Source organism: Homarus americanus, unplaced genomic scaffold, assembly GCF_018991925.1.
Source record: "Homarus americanus isolate GMGI-L3 unplaced genomic scaffold, GMGI_Hamer_2.0 scaffold47954, whole genome shotgun sequence".
In the NCBI taxonomy this organism is placed as follows: Eukaryota; Metazoa; Arthropoda; class Malacostraca; order Decapoda; family Nephropidae; genus Homarus; species Homarus americanus.
In genome coordinates, this window is record NW_024738371.1 from 18,275 (window position 1) to 39,873 (window position 21,599).

A 21,599-nucleotide genomic window follows, 5' to 3' on the forward strand; every position below is an offset into this window, starting at 1 on the left:
CAGCTGCTGGTTGATGGGTCTTAGGGCCAAATGCAAAACTTCTGTGGTGTACACGATGCTGTGGTATCCCGGCGGTCGTAATACAATGGAAGAAAAGTGTAGTGATTATTCAAGAATGGCCATGGTGGTTCCCGACCGTCGTTTGTTGTTACTACGTCATCGTGGTGTAGTCAGGTGTACCAACTGGCGGAAGACTGGGAGGTTGGTATGCTTGCACCCTCAAAACGTTGTCAGTGGCACGACACGTTTACTCTTGCTACACGATTTACGAGCATGAAAAACTTGTATCCCAAGTTAAGGTGCACCTCATTTTCCTATTTTCTTGGATTATAAACCAATTCTGGGAATAAAATACGATCACTTACAGTGAATATATATAAATAAAGCCTGTGGCAACCATAAGAACATAGGAATAAAGTGTAATATCTGTTCCTTTCTTCTTTATCCTAATTAAATCTAACAATAAAGTAATAAGTTTGTCACGAACTTGGGGTTGGGTGAGTGTAAATAAAGAGAATTATGGCCTGTTCTGTGGGTGAAGTCAGTAGACAGGGCCGGATTCAGGAGTGGGCAAAGTGGGCAGCTGCCCAGGGGCCTCCACATATTACAATATTTTATTTATTCATGTTTATCTATTCTATCACGTTATGTTCAGCAAGAAGTGTGATAGAAATTAGGCTGGCTACTCCTTGAAATTCATGCAAAGAAGTGTGATTGAAAATTTTTGACAATTAGGGCTGGTCTCCACATCCCAGTGTCATCACTTTTTTTGAAGTCATCTCTCTGTAATAACTAATAATATTTTCTTTTCTGTGAAGACCGTTGAAAATTTTTGACATGTGCGGTAGTAGCTATATCAGGGCTGGTCGACTTGAAACCACATGAATGACTCCAGTCATGTCTCACTTTTTTTGTGTGTGTGCTGGGAATTTGTACACTATCAATAAATATACAGTTAATTAAAAATTTCTCAATGTTCTAAGTTCCTCAATATAACTGCATGTGGCTTCAAAATTCTCCAAAGAAGTGTTCAAATTTCAAGATTTTCCCGGGGGGCTTACAGCGCTCCCCGGAACTCCCAGATGTTTAGGCTCGCTTTACTCGCCATCCCACCCTCTCGGGTAGTTATAATGAGGGGGGCCTCCACAAAGAGGCTGCCCATGGGCCTCCACAGGTCTAAATCCGGCACTGTCAGTAGAATATAACGAAGTACAGTATTAGGTATTATAGTTTTGCTATGACAGTTATGAACTCACTGTACAGATGAATTGGGATAAAATCTTGAAAAATATCACCATAACTGTTAGTTTTCTACCAAACAGGAAATTATCTTTGTACCCAAAAATCTACATGATATGAAACCTTGAGATAATGTTTCCTATTTGTCTCCACCTGATTATAGCAAGACATGAACACTTTCCCAAAGTCAGGAGTAAAAATTTATACAATACAGTCAACCCTCGCTTTACGCGGTCCCACTTCATGCGTTTCCACGTTTACGCGGTACCCTGCCGAACATGGAATGCTCACTTTCCGCGGTGTGTGTACCCTTTTACGCGGAGAGCGGCGCGAGCAGGGTGCGCACAAGGTCGCCCAGTCATCAAACATTACCGAGTTCTTCACCCGCCACCCACCACAGCCGGCCCAAGTCAGTGATAGTGATAATGATATGGACTTATATGGACTTTGAGGGGTTTGACAAAGTGGCCCTGCAAGTCTCTGAGGTGGATAGTGATACAATTGATACAAGTGATTCAGGTGAGGGCCAATAATCTGCCCTCTGCCTCGGAACCAAACCCCCATCCCTGTGTGCCCAGCCATCTTTTCTACTAATGTAAGTATTAAAAAACCTAATATTATTGATATTTCTCTTAATTATTAATCGTGTGTGCATACCATCATAAAATTAAGAAATTATTTTTACTACAACGTAGGTATTGTGTCTGAAAAAGTGGTTTGGGGGTCGGCCCGGTCTCTATTTCAATTAATCCCATATGTTATGTTGTTCACTTTACGCATTTCTCACTTTACGCGGGCCGCCGTGGGTTCAATTGACCGCGTAAAGTGAGGGTTCACTGTATGTTAATGACATGGACTAAACCAGCAGTTAAAGAAAAGTATCCTCTGTTTAAATGGTCTTTTATTTGGAAAATCATTCCATGTAAATACTGTATATGGATCCTCACCAGAGAGTCTTCATATAGTTAGTGTGCAGACATTTGTTTACAAGGCATATACTCAACTATTATGGAAAGGAAGACATATTAGGTTAGGTTAGATTAGGTTCATCTTGTGAGCAAATGTCATGGAACCCATATACAGTAGGTATATTCATGAAATTCTACCTCCTAATCAGAGACTAAAAATGTTAAACATAAAACAAGATGATAATTAAATGGCTTAAAAATATCCTCAATACAGTCTGCAATGTTAATTGCAAATTATTTCTGCATATAGTCGCTGCCTCAGCTACCATGTTTAAATTTTTGGATGTGAAAACCGATGAAAAATATCTGTTTAGATTATTAATCATTTCATCGTCTCGTGTTTTAGTTTGATACATTTGGAAGAATCCCTTTGGGTTTGACTTCGCCTTCCTTGCTATCTTCAGTTCATTATTCCTCTCTACTTTTCTTATCTGTCTTAACCCTACTGGCCAATACTTTATAATAAACTCCAGTAATATTCTTTAAATAAAGATTTATTCATTTGGGGTCATTGTTATTTGATTTGAGTTTTCTGTATGGTATGTTCTGCCTTTATGCATTCAGTAATTCAGTATTTAAATTATGGAACTCGTTAACCTCAAATCTCATGGTCAGGTCATCCTCAACAGTCATATTTTGTGAGGTTACCATTGTCAGGTCACCAGGTAAAGTGAGGTCGCCTTCTGTGGGTACATTATGTGAGGTCACGTCATGTAATTCAACCCCAAACATAATACCCCTTCTCTCAGCTATTTTTTCAACCTATCAAAGTTTGCCTTTCTGAAATCATTGACTTTAACGGAATTTTCCTTGCGACTGACATTAAGTTCTACTTTAAATCTCACATCTTTGTCGTCGCTGTTAGCTAGTTCGTTCCTTACCACGACATTACTGATGAGGTTTTCTCTGTTTGACAGAACTAAATCGTATATATTATTACCCCGGGTCGATTCGAATATACAGTATGTTGACTTAGGAAACGGTCCTGAACTGTTTCAAGAAAATCCTCTGTTTCTGAGTTACTCGTAAGGTCAATCCAATCTATTTGACTAAACATAAGAACATAAGAAAATAAGGAGTCTGCAATAGGCCGGTTGGCCTGTGCATGGCAGCTCCTGTCGAGAGTTACTACCACTCTCTATCGTCCATGAATCTATCTAGCCTCCTTTTGAAACTTTCCAGAGTTCCCGCACTTACTACAAAGTTGCTAAGCTTGTTCCACTCGTCCACCACCCTATTTGTGAACCAGTTTCTTCCTATCTCCCTCCTAAACCTAAACTTATCCAACCTGAATCCGTTGCTCCGAGTCCTATCCTGCTCGGATATTATAAGAACTTTATCTATATCCCCTTTCTTGATTCCTTTCACCCACTTAAATACTTCTATCATATCTCCCCGCACTCTTTGTCTTTCTAGGGAATGCAAGTTAAGTTTCTTCAACCTATCCTGATATGGAAGGTTTCTAAGTCCCGGAATCATTTTTGTCATTCTTCGCTGCACCGACTCTAGTGAATTTATATCCATTCTATAATAGGGCCACCAGAACTGGACCGCATAATCGAGGTGAGGCCTGACTAGCGCAAGATATAGTTGCAATAAGACCTCTGCACTCTTGTTACTTACACTAAAGTTAAAGTCGCTAGTATACAGACTTTGCTATGTCTGGATTTCCTGCATATTTCATCTCAAATAAGTTGTTCATTAACCCTATCGAGATTATGGGATCCATATATTACTCATATGATTATTTTTTCCTACCATCGGTTAATTCTATCCAGATTGTTTATGTATTCAGTTCAGTTTTTATTTCCTTATTAATTTCACACTACAAATTATCCCTGACATAGATTGCTACCATGTCTCCATTCCTAATCTGCCTAATGGTATGAAAAAAATTGAAATCCTTAGTTTGGTATTTGACAGGTAACTCACGTGAGTAAGTTTATCCACGTTTTGACGAATGCTATTATGTTGATTTCTTTGGTACAACCAACACCTTGATTTTATCCATTTTCTTTCTCATACTTCTACTCTTTGCATAGTACACATTTAAGCTAGTTGACACACAATAGTACTGTATAGAAGTAGCATAGCAGTATCAATACCAGTAACGTATAGCATCATCAACATCAGTATAGAATAATCAACAACAGTACTATATTCACCACCACAGCACAATATGTTCAATAGCATGGCACTATATGCAACACCACATCCCAGCATTATATTTTTCACCACAGCATGGTACTATAATCGGCACCACAACCCATTACTGTAATCGGCACCATAATCACACCAAACCACAGCACTATGTTCAGCACACTTGCTTTACTCAAAGTAAGGCATGTAGTTTCTGTAGTTTCCTCTCACTTGGACGGTGGTGACTTGATCCGTTAGGGGAGACACCGACCTAGTGGTTTTTTTTTTTTATGGGAATTAGCCCACCCAGGCACAAGTCACTGACCCACATCGGGGCCTGGGGGGCGAAAATGTAATAATAATAATGATGATGATGATGATGATGATGATGATGATGATGATGATGATGATCCACAAAGAAATACAAAATGAAAAAAAATCAAAAGTGAGGAACAATATATGTATGTTGCGTTGTCAATAGTAAGAGAAACAATTGAGACCCTGCAATTGTGTGTAAATGAGGCAGAAAGTCAGATCAGCAACCTGGGACTTTGTCACAATTTTCGTGATGCCATGTGGCAGCAGGGTCTACCACAGACAACACATTATGCTTCCAATATCTTCCCAGGCGGTAGTGCCTCCCTGTTTGGTAGCTTCCTAATACCTACTACCTAAGAATCTTGTAGACGCCGTAGACCTCCTCCAGCTTTTGTGTGGCAAGGAGTTCCGGGAGACATTCTCACCGTCACGTTTGACAAATAGCCACCTGGAAGGAACGGTCAAATCCGCCACGTGGACTCGATACAGTTTATTTCGGTCAAACTGTCAAATAATAATACTCGACTTTCAAGAGGGAACTAAAGGTTTAGTGTTATATCAGATATGAATACATTTACCTAATACTGGCACCAAAATGAGTAAATTATCCTAATATTGATACACAATAGATTGCAAATTGTTAGGAGTTAATTATTATTCTCCACGTCCACAGTTAAACACAGATAGTTTTATACTTACATGTTGTGGGACTGATTCAGAGAGCCTCGCTACTGTCCATATGTTGACGTCTCAGGGCCAGGCCTGTACGCTAAACGCTAAACAGAGAATTCCTTGTCATGTCGAGGGAGCCAACACACTACTGTACACTTGGTTGTCCACCCTTCCTACCTTACCATTTGTCTAGTTGTAAAATACTTACTGTAAATTCTACAAGCTTACGTTATATTCTAAGTCAGAGTAATATAATTAGCTATCAATTACAACCGGCTCCGCAGACCACCGACTAGCACCCACCATCTCCATACTCTTGTGCAGTCCAGGAATGCTCTGCCCTCTTCCCTCAGGTTTTGCTCAAATACAACTACGTTCGAGACCACAGACAATTCAGATACGAAACTCTGAAACACATAATACATGAGCCAAAACTATGAATCATACAATGAATCCATGACTCAGGTCCGGAACATCGAGTCAGGAGATGGAATAACCGGGGGCAGTGGTCGGGCAGCAGAAATGCACGCTGATGGTCAAGCACCAATCCGCTCACTGAAATTCTGTTTTATCAACATGTATCTCAGGGCCGTGCAGAGGAGGCCAAGGAGCTACATTACATGCCCCTTTCCATCTATGATTGAGTAAATGTGGAGGGAAAGTGGTCAGCTTCAAATTTAAATTATAGATAAAAGAACACCGCTTAATGGCATATGTCATCGTGATCCATGATTAGCGACGGCTGAAAAATGCTCACTCATCACCCTTTTTCGGGTTTCAGCCCCGGCCACTTAATGTTCTCTGCAGGTTCAAGGTCATTCTGCAGTTTAAGACTAAGTTATTTGTATTATAAAACAGGGGGTGGATAAGCAAGGTGAAATGGGACTAATCCAATAAATTGAGAAAGCATTGGGTAGCTTACTGTTCACTTAAAGTTAGCCTCCTTAGATAGTTGAAACACTCCTTTATTGGCAAAGTTTTGCCGTCACTGACTGTCGTCAAAGAGAATCAAGGATCAAAATAGTATTTTTCAGTGCCTGAACATGAAGGAAGAGCCAAGGGAGGAGCTGGGCTTGTGGAGGCAAGTGGTGGCGAGAGTACAGTGGTTCGTAGCCCCAATACGCCTGCCCCATTTGAGGAAGATCGCTCTGCCTGTCTTCTTCTGCTGGTTCACCTGTGCCATGGTCTACTATGGCGTGTCTTTCAGTGCCACCAACCTCAGGTGCGTAATTGATAACTTGTGATAAAACTCAGTTACCAACATCAATTGTGTGTGTGACTGAATGCTGTACTACCATTTTATGATGTGTTTGTTTATTTGTTATTATTATAATAATACACTTCAACAAATAAAGGTTTTAAATTCAGAAACTGGGTTAGTAATTACATTCAATGCAACCAACTGCAATTCAGCCGTTGTGTATGTGAAGTAACACGGATTACTGCTACCAATCCCAGGTGTTTTTGTGACTTCATTAGGATAACCTATTATATCCAGGGTCATGTGTTAGTCAAACGAAATACAGGGCCAAAAAGAACTTTACACCTGACGCTTTGACACTGAAAAAGTCCTTAGTGACAACACGTCAGGATGTAAAGTTGTCTCTCTGACCCTGTGTTTCCTATTCTTTGTAAAGAACCTCAGTTGTGTACGTGACGTGACATGACTCAGCGTCAACAACCTCGGGTGTGTTTGTGACTTCTTTTGACATATCATTGCACCAGCCTTCATTTTGTATATAGCGTTTTGACATAAATCAATTCTACCAACTACATCTAACCTGTATACTATTACTACCCCAATACCCCAGCACTGTACTACTAATGCCACACTTAGCTGAGTAGTAGTTGTACCACAGTCAAGTTTAATATAGTACTACAACAAAGTAAATTCCTACTATTATCACAACTACCGTTTAACTACTGCTCTACATCTGCCCAACTACTGCTACTCTACATCTGCCCTATTACTGCTGCTCTACATCTGCCCAACTACTGCTGCTCTACATCTGCCCTATTACTGCTGCTCTACATCTGCCCTATTACTGCTGCTCTACATCTGCCCAACTACTGCTACTCTACATCTGCCCTATTACTGCTGCTCTACATCTGCCCTATTACTGCTACTCTACATCTGCCCTACTACTGCTGCTGCTCTACATCTGCCCTATTACTGCTTCTCTACATCTGCCCTACTACTGCTGCTTTACATCTGCCCTATTACTGCTGCTCTACATCTGCCCTATTACTGCTGCTCTACATCTGCCCTATTACTGCTACTCTACATCTGCCCTATTACTGCTGCTCTACATCTGCCCTATTACTGCTGCTCTACATCTGCCCTATTACTGCTACTCTACATCTGCCCTATTACTGCTGCTCTACATCTGCCCTACTATTACTGCTGCTCTACATCTGCCCTACTACTGCTGCTCTACATCTGCCCTACTACTGCTGCTCTACATCTGCCCAACTACTGCTCCTTACTTGCTAGTAATACTAACACAGTCACTTTCCTATTCCTACTACCACAACTACCCTACTACCACTGCTACTATAACTACCCTCCAAGTATAACAACTACCTCGCTTCTTCTCAAACTACCCTACTACCACTACTACTATAACTACCCTCCAAGTATAACAACTACCTCGCTTCTTCTCAAACTACCCTACTACCACTACTACTATAACTACCCTCCAAGTATAACAACTACCTCGCTTCTTCTCAAACTACCCTACTACCACTACTACTATAACTACCCTCCAAGTATAACAACTACCTCGCTTCTTCTCAAACTACCCTACTACCACTACTACTATAACTACCTGCTCGCTTAGGTCCATTATATACGAAGACTCCAGACTGCTTCTGTTTTGACCAATAATAGTTTCCTGTGCTGTATTTTCACTGTCATTTCTGAAATAAAGGAGTTAAATAATTCATTTTAGACATACTATTTAAATGTGACATCCATGTTCCTTTTATATTAAGGTGATGGTGAAGTGCCACACAAAAGTCCTTTTACACACTTGAGAATCCGACTCTCTGAACTGCATGTATAGCTAACGTGACCCCTTAGTATTTCATTTGAGATTAGTACAACTTCGAAGAGGAATGTAAAGGAACTTTTGTACAGTTTGGGACTTTTCCAACTGTTACAGTCAGCGTTGTTAATCCGTGATGTGTGAACCCCGAGAGTTTCGACTCGTGAATCCAAAGCATTTACGATTGAAGGGGAGAGGTGGTCCAGGGGATGACAAGGGTTGGTGTGTGAGTAGGTGGCAGGTTATCTGCGTTGAGGAGAGTGTTCAGGACTAGAGGGATGGGAAATTTTTAAGGAGATACTCGTGCAGTTACCACGTAGTATGTATTAACCAAGGATATAAATTGCATTTCACACAGTATACTGTATGTACTGAAACGATTGAAATATTTATTGCCTCGCCAGCGAGTAGACCCGGGTTCGATTCCTGAGCAGGATGAAACTAGGGGCAAGTTTCTTTACTTTATTTGCCTCTATCCAGAATTATATGGGGACCTGGGTGTTAACTGATTTATGGATCGTGTTCTGGGGTAATGGTTAGTCAGTGCAGTTGGCGATTTGTCCGGTCTTCTCGGATTATTCCTTGATACTGGGTCATCCAACTGGTTAACTCGGGGTGTGGTTGTTGTGTTGGCGACAGCTTCCACACTTTAAACAATTTCACGCCTAGGTGGCGGCCGTAGGGCTGGCCATCCTCGAACACGAGGGGCGACCATTACTTTTTTACTTGTGTGTGGAGTAGAGGGAAGAAGGGGGCAGACCGCCGAGACACCCACTATAACCCACTATACTTGGAAATCATAAATATCAAATCACGATAATCACTCATATCGTTAATAATGACAGAAGCAAACCCACCGTGATTGCACGGTCGTCAGCAGAGGTGGGAAATATGACTGTGAACAACTTCATATTTAACCGCCTCTGCTAACGGCCGTGTTATATTTCAATGTGATTCTGATCTTTTAATATGTTAGTTTTTGTATAATGTAGTATTAATGATACGTAATTTGTCGGTAAAAATAAGTATATTTTAAATGCATCCTCCGAAAGCGTGAATTTGCTACCCGAGTTTAAGAGTTAATTCACGTATAATACTTCTCATAAACTTCCTACGTGCTTATGTTTGAAATAATGAATGTATGTATCTTCATATAATTTAGCAAAATATCTCTCGTCGGAAACGGTCATCCCAACGATTATGAATAAACTCATTTAAAAATACAGCTGTAACTCTTGAGGAGGGGGCGGGGCATCTCTTCTCAGCTGAGAAAAAACGCACTATAGTGTTAGTTGTGAGCAGGTCTGTGCACTTCTGACGGCCGATCGAGTTAGTGAAGATCAAGGACGAAAACATGAAATTCAAGGAAGTGATTGCGAGGATGAAGGAGGAAGACGCGATACAAAGAAAGCCCGTATCTATTAAGTAGAGCGGGCGGGTCGAATCGTGTTGCGTCTCTGTAACAAAGCGTGTTTGGCATTCGGCCCTTCGATGTTGAGCGGCAGGAATTGGACAGTGATTACATAAAAACATCAAGATCGTCTTAGTGATGTGAAAGTGTAAATCGATGTAGGATTTTTAATGCTAGACGCGATTGTATTTTTAAAAACTCAATTTCCACCGAGTTGGAGGTACAGCCCAGGTCAGGAGGCAAACACAAAATCACTGCCATATGACAAAGCTTCAATTTTTTTTTCATGTAGTTGTGGTCACGGCTGTGATAAAGGCCAACCAGGGAGTGTAGTACTGTGATTTTAGGTAAATCAGTTCATAGTGTCATCAGTGACCGTGGAAGAGGTTGTAAATAACTTAAAGTGAATACAAACTGGCAAGCAAGCTGGTAAGGCACCGTGCCAGCAGAGACCAAGTCGTGTCATAGATGCCACAGAGACTTTAAATTTTATTTTGTTTGTGTGCTTTCTCAAGGACTGAAACTGTGCCTACAATACACCATTCACAGGGAGATACAGTGTACACAGTGATAGCAGAAGACAACTCTATAGGCAACAGGGGAGGTGGTTAAATCCAGCAGAGAGCAGCTAAGTACTGTTCTTTTTTTCTATTTAGTTTTAAATAGGTGTAGATCTATACACAGTCTGCACCCCCCCCCACAGCAACAACAACAACCATGAGTATGATATGCAATTACTGCAGGGGGACGTTGGATATGGAGGATACAGGCCTGACGAATGCAACGTTTAGGAAGATGCTAACTGCCGTAAAGCATGAAGGCTGTTGCTGGTATTGCCCTGACTGCATAGTCAAGGTGAAAGAGGTGATTTCCAGCCATAAGGGTTCCCCAGGGACGAAAATAGATGAAGCTGGAGCCCTGCTCGTTGCCAAACTAGAGCAAGTTGGGAAAGAGATCCTTGCTAAGACTGAGGAAGTAGCCGATAGAATGGAAGCATTAGCAGGGCCACGGGGAGTGGCGGAGAGTAATGCAGGATCAGAACAGGTTCTACAGCAGCTAGGGACTCTGAAGAAGTGGGCTGAAGAAATTAAAATTAACGGACCTACTGTTAGGGGAGAGGAGGATCAACGGAAACGTTGCCAGCGCAGGAACAATGTAATATTTTTTGGAGTCCCTGAGAACCAGGCGGAGGGAACTGAGAGTAAGGTAACACACGATAAGATGCAGTTTCAAAATATTTGTACAGAGGTTCTGAAGATGCCATCAACCCTAAAGGATGTGAGGAGGCTGGGACAATAGCAGGGGGATAAGCCTCAGCCCCTCAGGATCACACTAGTGAGCGAGGAGGAAAAACGGGGGGCTATTCGGCAGGCAAAAAACTTAGTAAGAAGCGAGGCACCTCGGGGTGTATTCATTCACCCAGACCGCTCGGTAATGCAGAGGGAACAGCACAAGAAGCTCCTGTAGGACTTGAAGCAGAGGAGGGAGGAGTCAAGAAGGAACGAGGACGGGTGTACATGGGTTATATTCATGGGGAGGATAGTGGAAGCAAGTGTGCCGACACAGGGCCAGGGGGCAGCAGTGCGCCCTCCACCCGCTCTACCCCCCACCCGGGAGGCGGCACCAGCTCCGCCTAACGGACAGGAGGAGGCGAGCGCCGTGTAAACAATGACATTTCTAACCACACCCTGCAAAATACAGTGTACTTAGCAAATGCTGCAGCTTCTGAGGATGGGGGGGGGGGGGGGGGGAGCGGGGTTACTACTAAGAGCAGAAATGTTACGGAGAACAAATTCTGGCCTGAATGTCATATACAAATGCCAGTTCGATCACAGGAAACTTCAGTTCACGTTTGCAAATACAGGAGATGTGGGCCTCGGATTTTCAGTCACGATCGCATCCAAACTCAGGACAGAGAACAATTGGGCACTTGCAAGTAATTATGTCAAATAACTGGTCAGTTGCTTGGCTTAAAGCTTGTCCTCTTGCAAGTTTTCCTCTCCCAAGTTCTTTTGGTTCTTTCACTGATTTGCCTGATTAAAACACCGTATCTCAAAGCATCTCTCAATGTGAGCAACTCCGACTTCAGGAGCTCTTACACAAACAAAGACATTGCCAGTGATATGACCAAAGCTGTCTTGGCACAGTACACTCTGGCTAACGCTCAGCTCAAGCCTCCAGTCATAACAAGTCAGAAGAAGATTAGTGAGAAACTGCTAGCCAGTTGGGAAAAGGCAAGAGATACCTCTCTTGGGAGAGGAAAACTTGCAGTTAAGGACAGCTTTGCCAAGCAACTGGACCAGTTATTTGACATAATTACTTGCAAGTGCCCAAATCTGAAGATATCACATGATTCTGCACATAGAACTACATCATTAATACCATGGGCCGATTTTTCAAACTAAAAAAAAAAAAAATCGCCTCCATATGACACACCCTAGTGTATATGACATTCAGGCCAGAATTTGTTCTCCGTAACATTTCTGCTCTTAGTAGTAACCCCGCTCCCCCCCCCACCCCCATCCTCAGAAGCTGCAGCATTTGCTAAGTACACTGTATTTTGCAGGGTGTGGTTAGAAATGTCATTGTTTACACGGCGCTCGCCTCCTCCTGTCCGTTAGGCGGAGCTGGTGCCGCCTCCCGGGTGGGGGGTAGAGCGGGTGGAGGGCGCACTGCTGCCCCCTGGCCCTGTGTCGGCACACTTGCTTCCACTATCCTCCCCATGAATATAACCCATGTACACCCGTCCTCGTTCCTTCTTGACTCCTCCCTCCTCTGCTTCAAGTCCTACAGGAGCTTCTTGTGCTGTTCCCTCTGCATTACCGAGCGGTCTGGGTGAATGAATACACCCCGAGGTGCCTCGCTTCTTACTAAGTTTTTTGCCTGCCGAATAGCCCCCCGTTTTTCCTCCTCGCTCACTAGTGTGATCCTGAGGGGCTGAGGCTTATCCCCCTGCTATTGTCCCAGCCTCCTCACATCCTTTAGGGTTGATCTCAGTTCCCTCCGCCTGGCTCTCAGGGACTCCAAAAAATATTACATTGTTCCTGCGCTGGCAACGTTTCCGTTGATCCTCCTCTCCCCTAACAGTAGGTCCGTTAATTTTCATTTCTTCAGCCCACTTCTTCAGAGTCCCTAGCTGCTGTAGAACCTGTTCTGATCCTGCATTACTCTCCGCCACTCCCCGTGGCCCTGCTAATGCTTCCATTCTATCGGCTACTTCCTCAGTCTTAGCAAGGATCTCTTTCCCAACTTGCTCTAGTTTGGCAACGAGCAGGGCTCCAGCTTCATCTATTTTCGTCCCTAGGGAACCCTTATGGCTGGAAATCGCCTCTTTCACCTTGACTATGCAGTCAGGGCAATACCAGCAACAGCCTTCATGCTTTACGGCAGTTAGCATCTTCCTAAACGTTGCATTCGTCAGGCCTGTATCCTCCATATCCAACGTCCCCCTGCAGTAATTGCATATCATACTCATGGTTGTTGTTGTTGCTGTGGGGGGGGGTGCAGACTGTGTATAGATCTACACCTATTTAAAACTAAATAGAAAAAAAGAACAGTACTTAGCTGCTCTCTGCTGGATTTAACCACCTCCCCTGTTGCCTATAGAGTTGTCTTCTGCTATCACTGTGTACACTGTATCTCCCTGTGAATGGTGTATTGTAGGCACAGTTTCAGTCCTTGAGAAAGCACACAAACAAAATAAAATTTAAAGTCTCTGTGGCATCTATGACACGACTTGGTCTCTGCTGGCACGGTGCCTTACCAGCTTGCTTGCCAGTTTGTATTCACTTTAAGTTATTTACAACCTCTTCCACGGTCACTGATGACACTATGAACTGATTTACCTAAAATCACAGTACTACACTCCCTGGTTGGCCTTTATCACAGCCGTGACCACAACTACATGAAAAAAAAATTGAAGCTTTGTCATGTGGCAGTGATTTTGTGTTTGCCTCCTGACCTGGGCTGTACCTCCAACTCGGTGGAAATTGAGTTTTTAAAAATACAATCGCGTCTAGCATTAAAAATCCTACATCGATTTACACTTTCACATCACTAAGACGATCTTGATGTTTTTATGTAATCACTGTCCAATTCCTGCCGCTCAACATCGAAGGACCGAATGCCAAACACGCTTTGTTACAGAGACGCAACACGATTCGACCCGCCCGCTCTACTTAATAGATACGGGCTTTCTTTGTATCGCGTCTTCCTCCTTCATCCTCGCAATCACTTCCTTGAATTTCATGTTTTCGTCCTTGATCTTCACTAACTCGATCGGCCGTCAGAAGTGCACAGACCTGCTCACAACTAACACTATAGTGCGTTTTTTCTCAGCTGAGAAGAGATGCCCCGCCCCCTCCTCAAGAGTTACAGCTGTATTTTTAAATGAGTTTATTCATAATCGTTGGGATGACCGTTTCCGACGAGAGATATTTTGCTAAATTATATGAAGATACATACATTCATTATTTCAAACATAAGCACGTAGGAAGTTTATGAGAAGTATTATACGTGAATTAACTCTTAAACTCGGGTAGCAAATTCACGCTTTCGGAGGATGCATTTAAAATATACTTATTTTTACCGACAAATTACGTATCATTAATACTACATTATACAAAAACTAACATATTAAAAGATCAGAATCACATTGAAATATAACACGGCCGTTAGCAGAGGCGGTTAAATATGAAGTTGTTCACAGTCATATTTCCCACCTCTGCTGACGACCGTGCAATCACGGTGGGTTTGCTTCTGTCATTATTAACGATATGAGTGATTATCGTGATTTGATATTTATGATTTCCAAGTATAGTGGGTTATAGTGGGTGTCTCGGCGGTCTGCCCCCTTCTTCCCTCTACTCCACACACAAGTAAAAAAGTAATGGTCGCCCCTCGTGTTCGAGGATGGCCAGCCCTACGGCCGCCACCTAGGCGTGAAATTGTTTAAAGTGTGGAAGCTGTCGCCAACACAACAACCACACCCCGAGTTAACCAGTTGGATGACCCAGTATCAAGGAATAATCCGAGAAGACCGGACAAATCGCCAACTGCACTGACTAACCATTACCCCAGAACACGATCCATAAATCAGTTAACACCCAGGTCCCCATATAATTCTGGATAGAGGCAAATAAAGTAAAGAAACTTGCCCCTAGTTTCATCCTGCTCAGGAATCGAACCCGGGTCTACTCGCTGGCGAGGCAATAAATATTTCAATCGTTTCAGTACATACAGTATACTGTACAGTATAAGCTCTGTGTGAAATGCAATTTATATCCTTGGTTAATACATACTACGTGGTAACTGCACGAGTATCTCCTTAAAAATTTCCCATCCCTCTAGTCCTGAACACTCTCCTCAACGCAGATAACCTGCCACCTACTCACACACCAACCCTTGTCATCCCCTGGACCACCTCTCCCCTTCAATCGTAAATGCTTTGGATTCACGAGTCGAAACTCTCGGGGTTCACACATCACGGATTAACAACGCTGACTGTAACAGTTGGAAAAGTCCCAAACTGTACAAAAGTTCCTTTACATTCCTCTTCGAAGTTGTACTAATCTCAAATGAAATACTAAGGGGTCACATTAGCTATACATGCAGTTCAGAGAGTCGGATTCTCAAGTGTGTAAAAGGACTTTTGTGTGGCACTTCACCATCACCTTAATATAAAAGGAACATGGATGTCACATTTAAATAGTATGTCTAAAATGAATTATTTAACTCCTTTATTTCAGAAATGACAGTGAAAATACAGCACAGGAAACTATTATTGGTCAAAACAGAAGCAGTCTGAAGTCTTCGTATATAATGGACCTAAGCGAGCAGGTAGTTATAGTAGTAGTGGTAGTAGGGTAGTTTGAGAAGAAGCGAGTAGTTGTTATACTTGGAGGTAGTTATAGTAGTAGTGGTAGGTAGTTTGAGAAGAAGGAGGTAGTTGTTATACTTGGAGGTAGTTATAGTAGCAGTGGTAGTAGTTTTAGAGGCAGAGGTAGTTGTTATACTTGGAGGGTAGTTATAGTAGTAGTGGTAGTAGGGTAGTTTGAGAAAAGCGAGAGGTTGTTATACTTGGAGGGTAGTTATAGTAGCAGTGGTAGTAGGGTAGTTGTGGTAGTAGGAATAGGAAAGTGACTGTGTTAGTATTACTAGCAAGTAAGGAGCAGTAGTTGGGCAGATGTAGAGCAGCAGTAGTAGGGCAGATGTAGACAAGGTAGGGCAGATGTAGAGCAGCAGTAATAGTAGGGCAGATGTAGGAGCAGTAATAAGATGTAGAGTAGCAATAGGGCAGGTAGAGCAAGCTGAATAGGGCAGATGTAGAAAGCAGTAATAGAGATGTAGAGCAGCAGTAATAGGGCAGATGTAGAGTAAGTAAAGGGGCAGATGTAGAGTAGCAGTAATAGGGAGATGTAGAGCAGCATTAGGGCAGATGTAGAGCAGCAGTAATAGGGCAGATGTAAGCAGAGCAGTAGGGACAGAGAAGCAGTAATAGGGCAGATGTAGAGCAGCAGCAGTAGTAGGGGCAGATGTAGAGCAGCAGTAATAGGGCAGATGTAGAGCAGCAGTAATAGGGCAGATGTAGAGTAGCAGTAGTTGGGCAGATGTAGAGCAGCAGTAATAGGGCAGATGTAGAGCAGCAGTAATAGGGCAGATGTAGAGCAGCAGTAGTTGGGCAGATGTAGAGCAGCAGTAATAGGGCAGATGTAGAGTAGCAGTAGTTGGGCAGATGTAGAGCAGTAGTTAAACGGTAGTTGTGATAATAGTAGGAATTTACTTTGTTGTAGTACTATATTTAACTTGACTGTGGTACAACTACTACTCAGCTAAGTGTGGCATTAGTAGTACAGTGCTGGGGTATTGGGGTAGTAATAGTCTACAGGTTAGATGTAGTTGGTAGAATTGATTTATGTCAAAACGCTATATACAAAATGAAGGCTGGTGCAATGATATGTCAAAAGAAGTCACAAACACACCCGAGGTTGTTGACGCTGAGTCATGTCACGTCACGTACACAACTGAGGTTCTTTACAAAGAATAGGAAACACAGGGTCAGAGAGACAACTTTACATCCTGACGTGTTGTCACTAAGGACTTTTTCAGTGTCAAAGCGTCAGGTGTAAAGTTCTTTTTGGCCCTGTATTTCGTTTGACTAACACATGACCCTGGATATAATAGGTTATCCTAATGAAGTCACAAAAACACCTGGGATTGGTAGCAGTAATCCGTGTTACTTCACATACACAACGGCTGAATTGCAGTTGGTTGCATTGAATGTAATTACTAACCCAGTTTCTGAATTTAAAACCTTTATTTGTTGAAGTGTATTATTATAATAATAACAAATAAACAAACACATCATAAAATGGTAGTACAGCATTCAGTCCTTTGTCACACACACAATTGATGTTGGTAACTGAGTTTTATCACAAGTTATCAATTACGCACCTGAGGTTGGTGGCACTGAAAGACACGCCATAGTAGACCATGGCACAGGTGAACCAGCAGAAGAAGACAGGCAGAGCGATCTTCCTCAAATGGGGCAGGCGTATTGGGGCTACGAACCACTGTACTCTCGCCACCACTTGCCTCCACAAGCCCAGCTCCTCCCTTGGCTCTTCCTTCATGTTCAGGCACTGAAAAATACTATTTTGATCCTTGATTCTCTTTGACGACAGTCAGTGACGGCAAAACTTTGCCAATAAAGGAGTGTTTCAACTATCTAAGGAGGCTAACTTTAAGTGAACAGTAAGCTACCCAATGCTTTCTCAATTTATTGGATTAGTCCCATTTCACCTTGCTTATCCACCCCCTGTTTTATAATACAAATAACTTAGTCTTAAACTGCAGAATGCAGGATGACCTTGAACCTGCAGAGAACATTAAGTGGCCGGGGCTGAAACCCGAAAAAGGGTGATGAGTGAACATTTTTCAGCCGTCGCTAATCATGGATCACGATGACATATGCCATTAAGCGGTGTTCTTTTATCTATAATTTAAATTTGAAGCTGACCACTTTCCCTCCACATTTACTCAATCATAGATGGAAAGGGGCATGTAATGTAGCTCCTTGGCCTCCTCTGCACGGCCCTGAGATACATGTTGATAAAACAGAATTTCAGTGAGCGGATTGGTGCTTGACCATCAGCGTGCATTTCTGCTGCCCGACCACTGCCCCCGGTTATTCCATCTCCTGACTCGATGTTCCGGACCTGAGTCATGGATTCATTGTATGATTCATAGTTTTGGCTCATGTATTATGTGTTTCAGAGTTTCGTATCTGAATTGTCTGTGGTCTCAAACGTAGTTGTATTTGAGCAAAACCTGAGGGAAGAGGGCAGAGCATTCCTGGACTGCACAAGAGTATGGAGATGGCGGGTGCTAGTCGGTGGTCTGCGGAGCCGGTTGTAATTGATAGCTAATTATATTACTCTGACTTAGAATATAACGTAAGCTTGTAGAATTTACAGTAAGTATTTTACAACTAGACAAATGGTAAGGTAGGAAGGGTGGACAACCAAGTGTACAGTAGTGTGTTGGCTCCCTCGACATGACAAGGAATTCTCTGTTTAGCGTTTAGCGTACAGGCCTGGCCCTGAGACGTCAACATATGGACAGTAGCGAGTCTCTCTGAATCAGTCCCACAACATGTAAGTATAAAACTATCTGTGTTTAACTGTGGACGTGGAGAATAATAATTAACTCCTAACAATTTGCAATCTATTGTGTATCAATATTAGGATAATTTACTCATTTTGGTGCCAGTATTAGGTAAATGTATTCATATCTGATATAACACTAAACCTTTAGTTCCCTCTTGAAAGTCGAGTATTATTATTTGACAGTTTGACCGAAATAAACTGTATCGAGTCCACGTGGCGGATTTGACCGTTCCTTCCAGGTGGCTATTTGTCAAACGTGACGGTGAGAATGTCTCCCGGAACTCCTTGCCACACAAAAGCTGGAGGAGGTCTACGGCGTCTACAAGATTCTTAGGTAGTAGGTATTAGGAAGCTACCAAACAGGGAGGCACTACCGCCTGGGAAGATATTGGAAGCATAATGTGTTGTCTGTGGTAGACCCTGCTGCCACATGGCATCACGAAAATTGTGACAAAGTCCCAGGTTGCTGATCTGACTTTCTGCCTCATTTACACACAATTGCAGGGTCTCAATTGTTTCTCTTACTATTGACAACGCAACATACATATATTGTTCCTCACTTTTGATTTTTTTTTCATTTTGTATTTCTTTGTGGATCATCATCATCATCATCATCATCATCATCATCATCATCATCATCATCATCATCATCATCATCCTCATCCTCATCATCATCCTCATCCTCATCATCATCATCATCATCATCATCATCATCATCATCATCATCATCATCATCATCATCATCATCATCATCATCATCATCATCATTATTATTACATTTTCGCCCCCCAGGCCCCGATGTGGGTCAGTGACTTGTGCCTGGGTGGGCTAATTCCCATAAAAAAAAAAAACCACTAGGTCGGTGTCTCCCCTAACGGATCAAGTCACCACCGTCCAAGTGAGAGGAAACTACAGAAACTACATGCGTTACTTTGAGTAAAGCAAGTGTGCTGAACATAGTGCTGTGGTTTGGTGTGATTATGGTGCCGATTACAGTAATGGGTTGTGGTGCCGATTATAGTACCATGCTGTGGTGAAAAATATAATGCTGGGATGTGGTGTTGCATATAGTGCCATGCTATTGAACATATTGTGCTGTGGTGGTGAATATAGTACTGTTGTTGATTATTCTATACTGATGTTGATGATGCTATACGTTACTGGTATTGATACTGCTATGCTACTTCTATACAGTACTATTGTGTGTCAACTAGCTTAAATGTGTACTATGCAAAGAGTAGAAGTATGAGAAAGAAAATGGATAAAATCAAGGTGTTGGTTGTACCAAAGAAATCAACATAATAGCATTCGTCAAAACGTGGATAAACTTACTCACGTGAGTTACCTGTCAAATACCAAACTAAGGATTTCAATTTTTTTCATACCATTAGGCAGATTAGGAATGGAGACATGGTAGCAATCTATGTCAGGGATAATTTGTAGTGTGAAATTAATAAGGAAATAAAAACTGAACTGAATACATAAACAATCTGGATAGAATTAACCGATGGTAGGAAAAAATAATCATATGAGTAATATATGGATCCCATAATCTCGATAGGGTTAATGAACAACTTATTTGAGATGAAATATGCAGGAAATCCAGACATAGCAAAGTCTGTATACTAGCGACTTTAACTTTAGTGTAAGTAACAAGAGTGCAGAGGTCTTATTGCAACTATATCTTGCGCTAGTCAGGCCTCACCTCGATTATGCGGTCCAGTTCTGGTGGCCCTATTATAGAATGGATATAAATTCACTAGAGTCGGTGCAGCGAAGAATGATAAAAATGATTCCGGGACTTAGAAACCTTCCATATCAGGATAGGTTGAAGAAACTTAACTTGCATTCCCTAGAAAGACGAAGAGTGCGGGGAGATATGATAGAAGTATTTAAGTGGGTGAAAGGAATCAATAAAGGGGATATAGATAAAGTTCGTATAATATCCGAGCAGGATAGGACTCGGAGCAACGGATTCAAGTTGGATAAGTTTAGGTTTAGGAGGGAGATAGGAAGAAACTGGTTCACAAATAGGGTGGTGGACGAGTGGAACAAGCTTAGCAACTTTGTAGTAAGTGCGGGAACTCTGGAAAGTTTCAAAAGGAGGCTAGATAGATTCATGGACGATAGAGAGTGGTAGTAACTCTCGACAGGAGCTGCCATGCACAGGCCAACCGGCCTATTGCAGACTCCTTATTTTCTTATGTTCTTATGTTTAGTCAAATAGATTGGATTGACCTTACGAGTAACTCGGAAACAGAGGATTTTCTTGAAACAGTTCAGGACCGTTTCCTAAGTCAACATACTGTATATTCGAATCGACCCGGGGTAATAATATATACGATTTAGTTCTGTCAAACAGAGAAAACCTCATCAGTAATGTCGTGGTAAGGAACGAACTAGCTAACAGCGACGACAAAGATGTGAGATTTAAAGTAGAACTTAATGTCAGTCGCAAGGAAAATTCCGTTAAAGTCAATGATTTCAGAAAGGCAAACTTTGATAGGTTGAAAAAATAGCTGAGAGAAGGGGTATTATGTTTGGGGTTGAATTACATGACGTGACCTCACATAATGTACCCACAGAAGGCGACCTCACTTTACCTGGTGACCTGACAATGGTAACCTCACAAAATATGACTGTTGAGGATGACCTGACCATGAGATTTGAGGTTAACGAGTTCCATAATTTAAATACTGAATTACTGAATGCATAAAGGCAGAACATACCATACAGAAAACTCAAATCAAATAACAATGACCCCAAATGAATAAATCTTTATTTAAAGAATATTACTGGAGTTTATTATAAAGTATTGGCCAGTAGGGTTAAGACAGATAAGAAAAGTAGAGAGGAATAATGAACTGAAGATAGCAAGGAAGGCGAAGTCAAACCCAAAGGGATTCTTCCAAATGTATCAAACTAAAACACGAGACGATGAAATGATTAATAATCTAAACAGATATTTTTCATCGGTTTTCACATCCAAAAATTAAAACATGGTAGCTGAGGCAGCGACTATATGCAGAAATAATTTGCAATTAACATTGCAGACTGTATTGAGGATATTTTTAAGCCATTTAATTATCATCTTGTTTTATGTTTAACATTTTTAGTCTCTGATTAGGAGGTAGAATTT

General features: G+C 42.0%; 1 protein-coding gene across 1 annotated transcript in view; it reads left to right on the forward strand.

The window, feature by feature from the left end:
• The window catches only part of LOC121874043 (organic cation transporter protein-like), a gene marked incomplete at its 5' end in the record, with an annotated part of 36,325 nt that extends 18,116 nt beyond the window's left edge, over positions 1 to 18,209 (forward strand). Inside the window, 3 exons of the mRNA XM_042377910.1 lie at positions 6,371 to 6,558; positions 15,542 to 15,632; positions 18,069 to 18,209. Coding sequence (XP_042233844.1) covers positions 6,371 to 6,558; positions 15,542 to 15,632; positions 18,069 to 18,209 — 420 coding nt within the window. The remainder of the gene's footprint in view (positions 1 to 6,370; positions 6,559 to 15,541; positions 15,633 to 18,068) is intronic.
• Between the last annotated feature and the right edge of the window lie 3,390 nt (positions 18,210 to 21,599).